The sequence below is a fragment of the Pecten maximus genome, chromosome 18 (assembly GCF_902652985.1).
Source record: "Pecten maximus chromosome 18, xPecMax1.1, whole genome shotgun sequence".
Taxonomy (NCBI): domain Eukaryota; kingdom Metazoa; phylum Mollusca; class Bivalvia; order Pectinida; family Pectinidae; genus Pecten; species Pecten maximus.
In genome coordinates this window covers 32,967,885-32,981,631 of record NC_047032.1, presented here as the reverse complement: position 1 = coordinate 32,981,631, position 13,747 = coordinate 32,967,885, and the positions used below count along the sequence as shown (strand labels likewise).

The following is a 13,747-nucleotide window of genomic DNA, read 5'->3' as shown; positions in this document are numbered from 1 at the left end:
TAGTTTAAGTTTGAAAACGAGCAAAATTATAGATTATTTTGAAGAACTAGATTTGAATATGATGATCATCGTACAGGTCAAGCATATACTTGATATGATATATTGTATTGAACTGTTCTAGTATATCTGTTTCCAATGGATAAGCCATAGGGCCTCCCAGTAAAATGTGAACTAATATATATTCTGACAATGAATGCAAATATGAAATAAATTCAATATCAGAAATAGATACGATTGCACACATAAACAATTTTTTTCCAATATTCTTGGTTAGGAAATGTACCATCATCTAGTAACAGTTTTAAGAACACAAATAATTCATACTTTTTAAGTATTCTAACGATATCTGGTATATAACCATTTTGAACACATTCATTTGTTTCATACAAAAAACATCTGAAAATAGAAATGTTGCTGGTTAAATTACTTCTTTTCATTCTACACAACCTACCTAGAAACAATAGTTTTTTTTTATATCTATGTATGCTTCAATAGATGTCCATCCAAGTAAGAAGGTAAAGTTCTATAAGTTCAATAGTATTTAGTAAAGTTCTTAAAAGGGAGGTAACCCCTACTTAATTTTGAATCTTAAACCAATCGACAAAGACCGTACGTAATAATTATTAAAAAATGTCAAAAACATCTTTTTGATACGCTATTGATGTAATATATATTGATTTGTGTGGAATATATTGGTAGATTTGGGTAGATTTGGGGTAGATTTGGGTAGATTTGGGTGGATTTGGGTAGATTTGGGGTAGATTTGGGTAGATTTGGGTGGATTTGGGTAGATTTAGGGTAGATTTGGGGTAGATTTGGGTAGATTTGGGTGGATTTGGGTAGATTTGGGGTAGATTTGGGTAGATTTGGGGTAGATTTGGGTAGATTTGGGTGGATTTGGGTAGATTTGGGTAGATTTGGGGTAGATTTGGGTAGATTTGGGGTAGATTTGGGTAGATTTGGGTAATTCGTCGTGCCGTTTTAAAGACCGCGATCTTTTATTGTTCATACATTTTGTATATTTATTTTGAGATCCCTCCCTACTTACGTTGTGGTTTCAACAAGTTTTATTGTGACAACAAAAGGATTAGACAACAGGCAGTGTCTTTATATCAATATACATTTACACAATAAAATAGAATAATTTGTTCTAAAGCGAAAAAAATACCCCAATATTTGACACTTTTGACTGCCTTTTCGGAAAACATTCAACAGTTTCAAATGGTTTTTTTCACCAACAAGAGTAGATACATATACAGTACATGAATATTGAAATACAATCAGAACCATTGACTACTATGTATACGTACGCAGCATCTAAATAAATAGGCTTTCTTCTCATCAGTTGAATCACCTTCGAAGTTGAAGTTGAATATTGAAATTGGACGTTTTAATCAGATAGATCGAATTTGTAATTTTGCAACTGTGGTGATATTGAAGACGAGTACCGTTTCATAATAAAATGTAGCTTTTACGCAGATATCAGAAAACGTTTCATCAAACCGTACTACTAACGAAAACCTAGTATGCAGAAATTTGAGCAACTTTTAGAAACAAGAAATATTAAAGAGCTTTCAAATCTAGGGAAATTTATCATTTTCGACAACAAAAGACAATTGTTTCTAGAAATTTAATAGCGATAATAATAATTGAAAAAAAAAGAAGAAATCACTCTCTAAACTAGCGCTGCGGTAACTGTTTGGCAACACAATTATTCAGTAATTTATATTGTTACATAATTATGATCATTGTAAATTTGTGAAATTTTATTGTTAATCAAGTAATGATAAAATGATTAATAAATAGTCTTTGATTTAAGATAATCAATTCATAATAAATATATAAATGCAATTAATATATATATGTTTTTGTAATTAAATGCATTAAATTTTTTTAAATTAATACGTTTTAAATATAGGTCATGGAGGCTATCCCTACCCCTGGGGACTTAGCTTCTAAAAAAACCATTGGCATCCCCACCCTATCACCATTTATAGTATTGCTGGGCATCAAGAAATAAACACAAGTTCGATCTTACAACATCTTTCATCATGTTTAGTTTTTCCTGACCATGCAAAATCCATGCATGGCAGATAGCCCCGTTGTTCAAAGTATCGTTAGCTTAACCAGGCCCCGATTTCATCAACAATTCTTAAATTAAGGAAATCCTGAAGGGAATTATTGGTTCTAAGGGGAGAAATCAACATTACAGCTCTATGAGCACTTTAAAGAGACATGTATGGCGACTTTTTTCTACTTTGGCTTGCCATAGGATTTTGCATGGTCAGGAAAAACTAAACATGATGAAAGATGTTGTAAGATCGAACTAGTAAATATGCGTAGTACTACAATATAACAGTCAAATGTATCCTTTACGTTTCAACACAAAATAACCTTTGTATTTATTTTCCTAAATGGTAAATTGAAAAATGGCCGATACATGTACCGTAAAACCATCATCATTATTACCATGTAGGTATTACTTGTAAGAACTATATTTTTAGTCACAGCGTAATTACTTCCGGTAAGTTTGTTGGTAGGCTCCCGGAAGTGTTCATATGGTTGCTAGCTAGTTGTGCAAGATAATTATATATAACCCCGTTGTCTGTGTACGCTGAACATATGGATTGATCTGAACTGACACGAACAACACTGCTCTGCAATTTACTCAAGATACCTAGTTTTAACTCTAGGCCACTGCAGGAACTCGCTAAGTTGATTCAAATTTGTGGAATTTTGGTAGAAAAACGTCGTACAAAGTGCAATTTTATAAAGCGGGTAAAAACAGACAGTTTAACAGTAAGTAACGTATTTTATTTTAAGAACTTTTTCTATAATAGTAAATACAACTAAATAAGATGAGGGGACGTGGAGGTAGGGGTAGAGGACGAGGTGGACGAGGTCGTGGAGGCAGGAGAGGGCGATCAGGACGCGGAGGTAGGTCGGGCAATGCTGCGGCAGGGTCCTCGACAGATGGAGCGTCGCCAGAGAATAAAGTTGAAGTAAAAGAACTTAGTGTCGACACAGACTTGCAGGCGTTCTTTGTAGGTAATGCGTCGGTATCACAACACTACGTCGCCCAAAACCAGAAAGTACAGAGGTATGCTGCAGGGATGGCGGTCTTACAGAAGAATGGCGTTGAGATCGCACAGAGTAAGTGGGTCGAATAAAACATTTCATTTTTTTAAAAGTACAAATTAAACATAATTTCTGTTTTAAAAAGTAGTTAAGATACAAATATGTAACCCTGGTAAATACTAGCCGCAATACACTGCTCGGCTAGGGAGATCTTCTCTTTAGCTCGATCGGTTGAGCGTAAGACTAGTAAGCCAGAGGTCCCGGGTTCGATCCCTAGCGGAGGCAGTGATTTAAATTTAATTTATCATGCGCTCTGTTACATTGGCACCCATGTAGGGACTCGGGAATGATACTCATCGCTGCTTGCGAAAGCATCGCTGTTATCCCTGGAAACTCGAGGACGAGTTCTTTCCTGGAGGGGGAGTATGTAACCCTGGTAAATACTAGCCGCAATACAACGCTCAGCTAGGGAGATCTTCTCTTTAGCTCGATCGGTTGAGCGTAAGACTAGTAAGCCAGGGGTCCTGGGTTCGATCCCTAGCGGAGGCAGTGAATTAAATTTAATTAATCATGCGCTCCGTTACAAATAGTTTTTGAAAATCAATCATTGTTAAATATAACAAAAAATGTTATTTGATGGGATTACTTTTTTTCTGTAGAGAATATAGGCTTCAGTTAGTATTATAAACTTTAATTCTGAATTTTTCAGATGCAAGAATTCGATCATTGGCAGCAGCATGGGCAAGGAATGATTTTGACCTCTCCAACGCATTCCTAAAAGACCGTGATAACTTTGGACTGGTTGAGGTTTTGAAAGCACTACAACTATTAGATTCAGGACGACAAGCAAGAGTGAAAGAGAAACAGTTGCGCAGACTTCAGATTTCCACAAACAAAGTGTTACCTAAAACTCTGGGAAAACTGAAGTCTGACATTGACAACCTGAATGCAATAAAATCACCTGTAAGTAGATTATATTACAGTACATTAACTGATTAATACAATATAATGTAATCATCATTTGTGCCATTAGCAACAGAAAATATATTGTTAATGTCTTGTGATATTGAGCTTGCATCATTATTCTCACCATAGACTTGTCACAGTTTTGTTAAGCTGCCTTAATTTGGAAAGTTAACATGTATTATGACTAATTTATGAGCAATCCTGTGATATAACAACATTTTTTACAAAGAAGATAATTTAATACATGTATATTTCCATTTCAAATTTTACTTATATTCACGACCTGTAATAGTGTTATCAAATTCCCAAGTCAAACTTCGCTCTGTAAATAAAACCTGCTCCTGTGACATCATGAGTACACAGAACCATTCCCGACCAAAGAATAATGTTTGTGGAGATAAAAACAAAATCATCAATTTAATTTCAACATTTTAATTAACATGATTGACCATGAAGATATTCACTTCTTATACAACATAGCTTTTGATAAGGTTATATACTGGTAATACAGAGGAAATATTGCTAAATAAGGAAATATTGCTAAATAACTACCTTTATATTTATGGACAATTACAGCTGGTGTGTAATTCTTATTGATGCGTTGTGTACTGCCTCAACGTTACAGATATACAAGTGGATATTGATACACATGCTGATTAATGAATTAGTTTTTTTAGATTGAAAATGTTTGATTACTTTTTGATTACAGTATGGTACAGCGAGTGGAGCTGTGTGTAAACACATCCGTAGATGGGTGCGGACTTTCACTAAAGAAGAGCTGGAATTTTATTCACTGTATTTCCCCAAACAGCCATGGCAGAAATTAGCAGATCTCTGCCACTTCCATCCAGAGAAGGTATCTATGCATTATTTAACTAAATACAGTAATTGTTTGGGTGTGAGGGAAATAGAACTTTTATTGTCTTCAGAGACATAAACTCAGTACATAACTGTAGCCGGACTGTATGTATCCCATTTAGACTACTACAGTACATAACTGTAGCCGGACTGTATGTATCCCATATAGACTACTACAGTACATAACTGTAGCCGGACTGTATGTATCCCATATAGACTACTACAGTACATAACTGTAGCCGGACTGTATGTATCCCATATAGACTTCTACAGTACATAACTGTAGCCGGACTGTATGTATCCATATAGACTTCTACAGTACATAACTGTAGCCGGACTGTATGTATCCCATATAGACTACTACAGTACATAACTGTAGCCGGACTGTATGTATCCCATTTAGACTACTACAGTACATAACTGTAGCCGGACTGTATGTATCCCATATAGACTACTACAGTACATAACTGTAGCCGGACTGTATGTATCCCATATAGACTACTACAGTACATAACTGTAGCCGGACTGTATGTATCCCATATAGACTACTACAGTACATAACTGTAGCCGGACTGTATGTATCCCATATAGACTACTACAGTACATAACTGTAGCCGGACTGTGGTGATAATGGTCATGTCTTAAGAGAATGTAGGTCCTAAAATTTAATCTTTAAGTCTGGTGCACTTTCCATCTCTGTTCCAGAAATACTGTATAACTGTTATTGTTTCAGGACTTCCCAGCCCTGCCCTGGTTCCTACCTTATTGTTATGGGAAGGATGCCCCCGAGGACACAATGTCCTACCGATGTCAGCACCTGACGGCTGACAACATTAATGAGCTGATTAAAGAGTACCCAATTCCATACAGCCTTGTCAAGCAGCACAAGGATAAACTAACACCAGAGTCAAAGGCTCGCGTTGCTGCCTACGAGCCCAAACTGGACACTATACTCTGGTAGGTCTTTTTATAATTATATCTAAGGAGTCTCACCTTCACCAAATCCTGTCTATAGGGAGTGTCCTTGTACTCTCACCTTCACCAAATCCTGTCTATAGGGAGTGTCCTAGTACTCTCACCTTCACCAAATCCTGTCTATATGGAGTGTCCTCGTACTCTCACCTTCACCAAATCCTGTCTATAGGGAATGTCTTAGTACTCTCACCTTCACCAAATCCTGTCTATAGGGAGTGTCCTCATACTCTCACCTTCACCAAATCCTGTCTATAGGGAGTGTCCTCATACTCTCACCTTCACCCGATCCTGTCTATAGGGAGTGTCCTCTTACTCTCACCTTCACCTAATCCTGTCTATAGGGAGTGTCCTTGTACTCTCACCTTCACCAAATCCTGTCTATAGGGAGTGTCCTAGTACTCTCACCTTCACCAAATCCTGTCTATATGGAGTGTCCTCGTACTCTCACCTTCACCAAATCCTGTCTATAGGGAGTGTCCTCATACTCTCACCTTCACCAAATCCTGTCTATAGGGAGTGTCCTCATGCACACTCTCCGAGTCTCACCTTTATGTACAAAATCCTGTCTATAGGGAGTGTCCTCACACTCTCCGAGTCTCACCTTTATGTACAAAATCCTGTCTATAGGGAGTGTCCTCATACTCTCACCTTCACCAAATCCTGTCTATAGGGAGTGTCCTCGTACTCTCACCTTCACCAAATCCTGTCTATAGGGAGTGACCTCGTACTCTCACCTTCACCAAATCCTGTCTATAGGGAGTGTCCTCGTACTCTCACCTTCACCAAATCCTGTCTATAGGGAGTGTCCTTGTACTCTCACCTTCACCAAATCCTGTCTATAGGGAGTGTCCTCGTTCTCTCACCTTCACCAAATCCTGTCTAGAGGGATTGAGTGTCCTCGTACTCTCACCTTCACCAAATCCTGTCTATAGGGAGTGTCCTCATACTCTCACCTTAACCAAATCCTGTCTATAGGGAGTGTCCTCATACTCTCCGAGTCTCACCTTCACCAAATCCTGTCTATAGGGAGTGTCCTCATACTCTCACCTTAACCAAATCCTGTCTATAGGGAGTGTCCTCATACTCTCACCTTAACCAAATCCTGTCTATAGGGAGTGTCCTCATACTCTCACCTTAACCAAATCCTGTCTATAGGGAGTGTCCTCGTACTCTCACCTTCACCAAATCCTGTCTATAGGGAGTGTCCTCATACTCTCACCTTCACCAAATCCTGTCTATATGGAGTGTCCTCGTACTCTCACCTTCACCAAATCCTGTCTATAGGGAGTGACCTCGTACTCTCACCTTCACCTAATCCTGTCTATAGGGAGTGTCCTCATACTCTCACCTTCACCAAATCCTGTCTATAGGGAGTGTCCTCGTACTCTCACCTTCACCAAATCCTGTCTATAGGGAGTGTCCTCATACTCTCACCTTCACCAAATCCTGTCTATAGGGAGTGTCCTCATACTCTCACCTTCACCAAATCCTGTCTATAGGAGTGTCCTCGTACTCTCACCTTCACCTAATCCTGTCTATAGGGAGTGTCCTCATACTCTCACCTTCACCAAATCCTGTCTATAGGGAGTGTCCTCGTACTCTCACCTTCACCAAATCCTGTCTATAGGAAGTTTCCTCGTACTCTCACCTTCACCAAATCCTGTCTATATGGAGTGTCCTCATACTCTCACCTTCACCAAATCCTGTCTATAGGGAGTGTCCTCATACTCTCACCTTCACCAAATCCTGTCTATAGGGAGTGTCCTCATACTCTCACCTTCACCAAATCCTGTCTATAGGGAGTGTCCTCATACTCTCACCTTCACCAAATCCTGTCTATAGGGAGTGTCCTTATACTCTCACCTTCACCAAATCCTGTCTTTTTGGAGGTTCCTTTTACACTCACCATCACAAAATCCCTATTGAAAGAGAGTCTTCTCGTACATTTTGTTTTTGTTAAAGTTACATTGACATTGAATACTTGATTCCTGATTTGATAATCACCTGATTTTACTTATTGTCCAGGTATTACGAGGATATTGGCCGGGATTGTTTAGATGTTGACAAAATCATTAAGGACAGGATGAATACAGGCGCTGAAGTGAAGCTTCAGTTGGGGAAGATGATGGACCGATTACTGATGCTGAAGATGTACCGTGAAAACATTCCGACCAACATGTACTACGGACAGAAGGTGGAACGTAAAGTAGATGAGAATAAAGCCCCGTTTATGGAACAACTTATAGCATATAGCAACAAACGACTAAAAGAAGTCAGGTATTGTCAGCTTCTGTGTATTTTCAATATAGTGAAACTAAACATTTTCTCCATCTAGTCAAGACTTACCTGTAGCCTGGTTCCAGATTTAACTCTCATAATATCGGATTAAAGCTCAATTAGTAGTTAAAGTTGATCATCATTACTGACCGGTAGTACATGTAGTTAAAGTTGGTAATCATTATTGACCGGTAGTACATGAAGTTAAAGTTGGTAATCATTACTGACCGGTAATACATGTAGTTAAAGTTGGTAATCATTATTGACCGGTAGTACATGTAGTTAAAGTTGGTAATCATTATTGACCGGTAGTACATGTAGTTAAAGTTGATAATCATTATTGACTGGTAATACATGTAGTTAAAGTTGATAATCATTTTAGAGGAGTAGTACATGTAGTTAAAGTTGATAATTTCATATATTGTAGACCAGTTGTACATTTAGTTAAAGTAATAATATTTGAATTTGTCATTAAGAAATTAGTTAAAGTAATAATATTTGAATTTGTCATTAAAAAATAAAGTTATATCAATAATATTAAAAGTGACAGTAGTAAATTGACGAACATGTGTTAAGAGTTTTTTGACCCTTGTTGTTTCATAGTTTATCTCTCGAGGCTCCTATCGTTGTGAGCGGAGATGCCTCAGGTTCGATGGAGGTTGCTATAAGGACGAGTATCATCATCTCCGGTATTCTCACGGCCATCTGCTCTGCCAAACTGATCTTCTTCAACAATACCTTTCGCTACCCGAGCTCTCTACCCACAAATATAGAGGAGGTGAGAATGGCCTACTATACACAAACTTATGTGGGAGGGTTCACAGGAATTATATAATGTACTAAAGATGTAATAACCCAGAACTCAGCACAACATCTACTCTGTGGGGGAGAGGGGGGTACATAGTGTTATAACCATGTCCTCATTACCCTCCTATCCTAAACTGTAACAAATCAGTGATATATCTGGGGAACCCCTCATTACCCTCCTATCCTAAACTGTAACAAATCAGTGATATATCTGGGGAACCCCTCATTACTCTCCTATCCTAAACTGTAACAAATCAATGATATATCTGGGGAACCCCTCATTACTCTCCTATCCCAAACTGTAACAAATCAATGATATATCTGGGGAACCCCTCATTACTCTCCTATCCTAAACTGTAACAAATCAATGATATATCTGGGGAACGTACCCCTCATTACCCTCCTATCCTAAACTGTAACAAATCAATGATATATCTGGGGAACCCCTCATTACTCTCCTATCCCAAACTGTAACAAATCAATGATATATCTGGGGAACCCCTCATTACTCTCCTATCCTAAACTGTAACAAATCAATGATATATCTGGGGAACCCCTCATTACCCTCCTATCCTAAACTGTAACAAATCAATGATATACCTGGGGAACCCCTCATTACTCTCCTATCTTAAACTGTAACAAATCAATGATATATCTGGGGAACCCCTCATTACCCTCCTATCCTAAACTGTAACAAATCAATGATATATCTGGGGAACCCCTCATTACCCTCCTATCCTAAACTGTAACAAATCAATGATATATCTGGGGAACCCCTCATTACTCTCCTATCCCAAACTGTAACAAATCAATGATATATCTGGGGAACCCCTCATTACTCTCCTATCCTAAACTGTAACAAATCAATGATATATCTGGGGAACCCCTCATTACCCTCCTATCCTAAACTGTAACAAATCAATGATATATCTGGGGAACCTCTCATTACTCTCCTATCCTAAACTGTAACAAATCAATGATATATCTGGGGAACCCCTCATTACCCTCCTATCCTAAACTGTAACAAATCAATGATATATCTGGGGAACCCCTCATTACCCTCCTATCCTAAACTGTAACAAATCAATGATATATCTGGGGAACCCCTCATTACCCTCCTATCCTAAACTGTAACAAATCAATGATATATCTGGGGAACCCCTCATTACCCTCCTATCCTAAACTGTAACAAATCAATGATATATCTGGGGAACCCCTCATTACTCTCCTATCCCAAACTGTAACAAATCAATGATATATCTGGGGAACCCCTCATTACTCTCCTATCCTAAACTGTAACAAATCAGTGATATATCTGGGGAACCCCTCATTACTCTCCTATCCTAAACTGTAACAAATCAATGATATATCTGGGGAACCCCTCATTACTCTCCTATCCCAAACTGTAACAAATCAATGATATATCTGGGGAACCCCTCATTACTCTCCTATCCCAAACTGTAACAAATCAATGATATATCTGGGGAACCCCTCATTACTCTCCTATCCCAAACTGTAACAAATCAATGATATATCTGGGGAACCCCTCATTACTCTCCTATCCTAAACTGTAACAAATCAATGATATATCTGGGGAACCCCTCATTACCCTCCTATCCTAAACTGTAACAAATCAATGATATATCTGGGGAACCCCTCATTACCCTCCTATCCTAAACTGTAACAAATCAATGATATATCTGGGGAACCCCTCATTACCCTCCTATCCCAAACTGTAACAAATCAATGATATATCTGGGGAACCCCTCATTACCCTCCTATCCCAAACTGTAACAAATCAATGATATATCTGGGGAACCCCTCATTACCCTCCTATCCCAAACTGTAACAAATCAATGATATATCTGGGGAACCCCTCATTACCCTCCTATCCCAAACTGTAACAAATCAATGATATATCTGGGGAACCCCTCATTACCCTCCTATCCCAAACTGTAACAAATCAATGATATATCTGGGGAACCCCTCATTACTCTCCTATCCTAAACTGTAACAAATCAATGATTATATCTGGGGAACATTAGATTTGATTGTAATTTACACTGTAGTATGATACCTTTACATCCTACACCTGACCAGATTCTGGTGATTAGTGCGTCATTACTGACCTTTGATCCCTTCAGCATGAGTTGGAGTTTCCGCAGAAGAGTAGGGGGCATTATTTCATGTCATATAGATATATTTTAAGAGAATATATCAACATGTCATATAGATATATTTTAAGAGAATGTATCAACAGGTTTTGGAACTGGCCCTGGAAACCAAGGCAGGAGGGGGGACAAGTCCAGCAGCGAGTCTGTGGCCATATTATGAGAAGAAGGAAGTCATCAAAACCTTCATTATGGTGACGGATGAAGAAGAAAACAGTGGTTTTCAAGGTCACAGGTAAATATTTTCAGAGTTGTTGGTGGCATATCAAAAACATTTTAGATTAATTATTCCTTTTTTTCAAATATCAGAAATATTATCAACTGTATGAAAATATTTAAGGGAAAAGTTATCTTGACATATTTTCCTAAAAGTCACAATTTATATTAAAGGATGTGATGTATAAAGGAGGATAATTAACATCAATTGTTCTGACTTGACAGATTCGCAGACCTGTATCAGAAATACTGTGAGGAAGTATATCCGATGCGCCTGGTTTTTGTATCCTTCTTATATAACCAGACGTGTGAAGGTCAAATGGTGAGAGAACTGAAGGCTAAGGGTTACAACCCATTACAGGTGAAATTCCATCGTAGCCAGCCTGATCTAACAAAACTAGACAAGATGTTCGGAACACTGTCGTCAGAATCACTTTCTTTTGAAGAGGAAGTGACAGCCATGGAATCAGATATCAGAGACCAGGGATTGGCCAACATATTTAAAATGAGAGACCTTTCTCAGTCTGGGGACAAAAACTGATCATACAACAGAGAATGATCTGAGATATTTAAACAGAGTTATGCATATTTTGTAGTCAAAGTGCAATCTTCATATAGAAGTGAACAAACCAATGAAAAGGTTTGTTACACCCACCAGACTGTAGTATCACTATACATATACATAAAATGATCAATCCTTACCCTATATAAATTAAAAAAGATTCACTTGGTCACTTTGGTGAAATCCTGGTTCCACTCCCATTGGGATTATCTCCCTTGAACTCCGTTGTCTGGCTCTCAATCAAAGTTGGGCAGTGGTAGCAAATAACTGTAGAACAAATATTTTGTTGTTGCTGTCAATTAACTAGTTACTAATTATGTCTCTTATTATTATTGGAGATGTTTTTGGGAAAAGGTATTTTTAGCTCGTCTCTTCGAAGAAGAGTGAGAGCTTATGTTGTCACTCTGGCGTCGGCGTTGGTTTTTCAAATGTTAAATTTTTGGTGTAAGTGTTGAAAGGCATAGTAATTTAAGGTAATATGGTCCCTGTGGGGGTTAAACTATCCCGTGCTAGAGTTAAACTTCAAGATTTTTTTGAAAAAAAAACACAGATTTTCCAAATTTTTGGCAATAGAGTCCCTATGGAGTAAGACAATCCCTTCCTGGAGTAAAATAAAAAAAAAAAAAATTTGATTTTTTCTTTTTAAATCTGTTTTTTTTCTTTTTTTTTTTTTTTTTAAATCTTTGGACTTTGTGTTAAGTTTATGTTGTGAGTGTTGAAAGGAATAGTAATACATGGTATTAGGTTCCCTGTGGGGGTTAAGCTATCCCTTGCCACAGTTAAACTGAAAGATTTTTTTGGGGAAAAAACACATTTTAAATTTTTTTTGCAAATGTTGAAAGCTTTTAACACATCACTTTATGATTGTACTAGGGTGCTGATATTTGGTAAAAGAGTCCCTATGGAGTTACACTATTCCTTCCTGGGGTGAAATTGAAAATAAAACAATGTGCAAATGCTCACATTAGACAAATTATACCGGTCAACATTTTTCAAGGGAGACAACTCTCATTAGGATACTATTTTATAAAAAAATTGAAGAAATATCTCCAAAAGCAATTACATTTGTATTTAATATATTCATTTAATCTACAACAACATAGCTTGTCTCCCGAATGTTTGTCAATAAATAATTTATATATATGAATTCAAAAAACATAATCTGATCAAGTAAACAATAAAGATATTATTAATGCAATTTGCGAAACATTCCAATTAATATATTTTAATTATTAATTGACAAACATTTGCGAGACGAGCTTTGCTGTTCTCCAACAGCTCTTGTTTATCAAAACAGATATTTTGATTTATTTTTATCTTACAAACACATTTTATTTTAAACTGTTACTGTGATATTGAGATTATACATAGCCTTTGACAGACTTTACAAATGTACATGTTTTGTGGAACAAGTTATTGGAGAAATGACCAAAACTATTTAGTGTGACATTTAAGAAATTTAATATTGACAAATGCAAATTGTTCAATTACAATGTATATCATTGTCTTTAATTTAATGAAATATTATAAGTTGATGAATGTTTTTGTGATTTCATTTGAAATTTAGATTTTTATACTTTTATTTTTAACAATTTTATATTATCTATAAGATATTAATATTTTTGTAACACAGATGATTTCACTTGAGGTTGTTACTGTCCCTGGAGGACATTATGACAGTTTACCTTATTATATGACTTTGATTTTCTCACTTTGCTCAAATATTATATCAACCCCGGATCCGTGCTAAAGGGTACATATAACAATCCAACAACTCGAGTGTGTACCCAAATATAGTAACACAGGACTTTCCCTAAATCTGTGACGTCGAAAATGA

General features: G+C 37.1%; 1 protein-coding gene across 1 annotated transcript; it reads left to right on the top strand.

Moving 5' to 3' along the window:
* Positions 1-2,547: 2,547 nt before the first annotated feature.
* Positions 2,548-12,285, top strand: LOC117316564. The gene is made up of 8 exons (XM_033871209.1): positions 2,548-3,153; positions 3,788-4,041; positions 4,754-4,900; positions 5,636-5,859; positions 7,903-8,154; positions 8,758-8,932; positions 11,222-11,367; positions 11,574-12,285. Exons 1-8 carry the CDS (start codon positions 2,859-2,861, stop codon positions 11,887-11,889), a joined length of 1,809 nt encoding a protein of 602 aa, XP_033727100.1. The 5' UTR covers positions 2,548-2,858; the 3' UTR covers positions 11,890-12,285.
* Positions 12,286-13,747: the final 1,462 nt, after the last annotated feature.

Coding starts and splice junctions, on each gene's coding strand:
- LOC117316564 (XM_033871209.1), top strand. CDS start 2,859: ATGAGGGGACGTGGAGGTAGGGGTAGAGGACGAGGTGGACGAGGTCGT. Junction 4,042..4,753: donor TGAATGCAATAAAATCACCT/GTAAGTAGATTA, acceptor TTTTGATTACAG/TATGGTACAGCGAGTGGAGC. Junction 11,368..11,573: donor AGTGGTTTTCAAGGTCACAG/GTAAATATTTTC, acceptor CTGACTTGACAG/ATTCGCAGACCTGTATCAGA.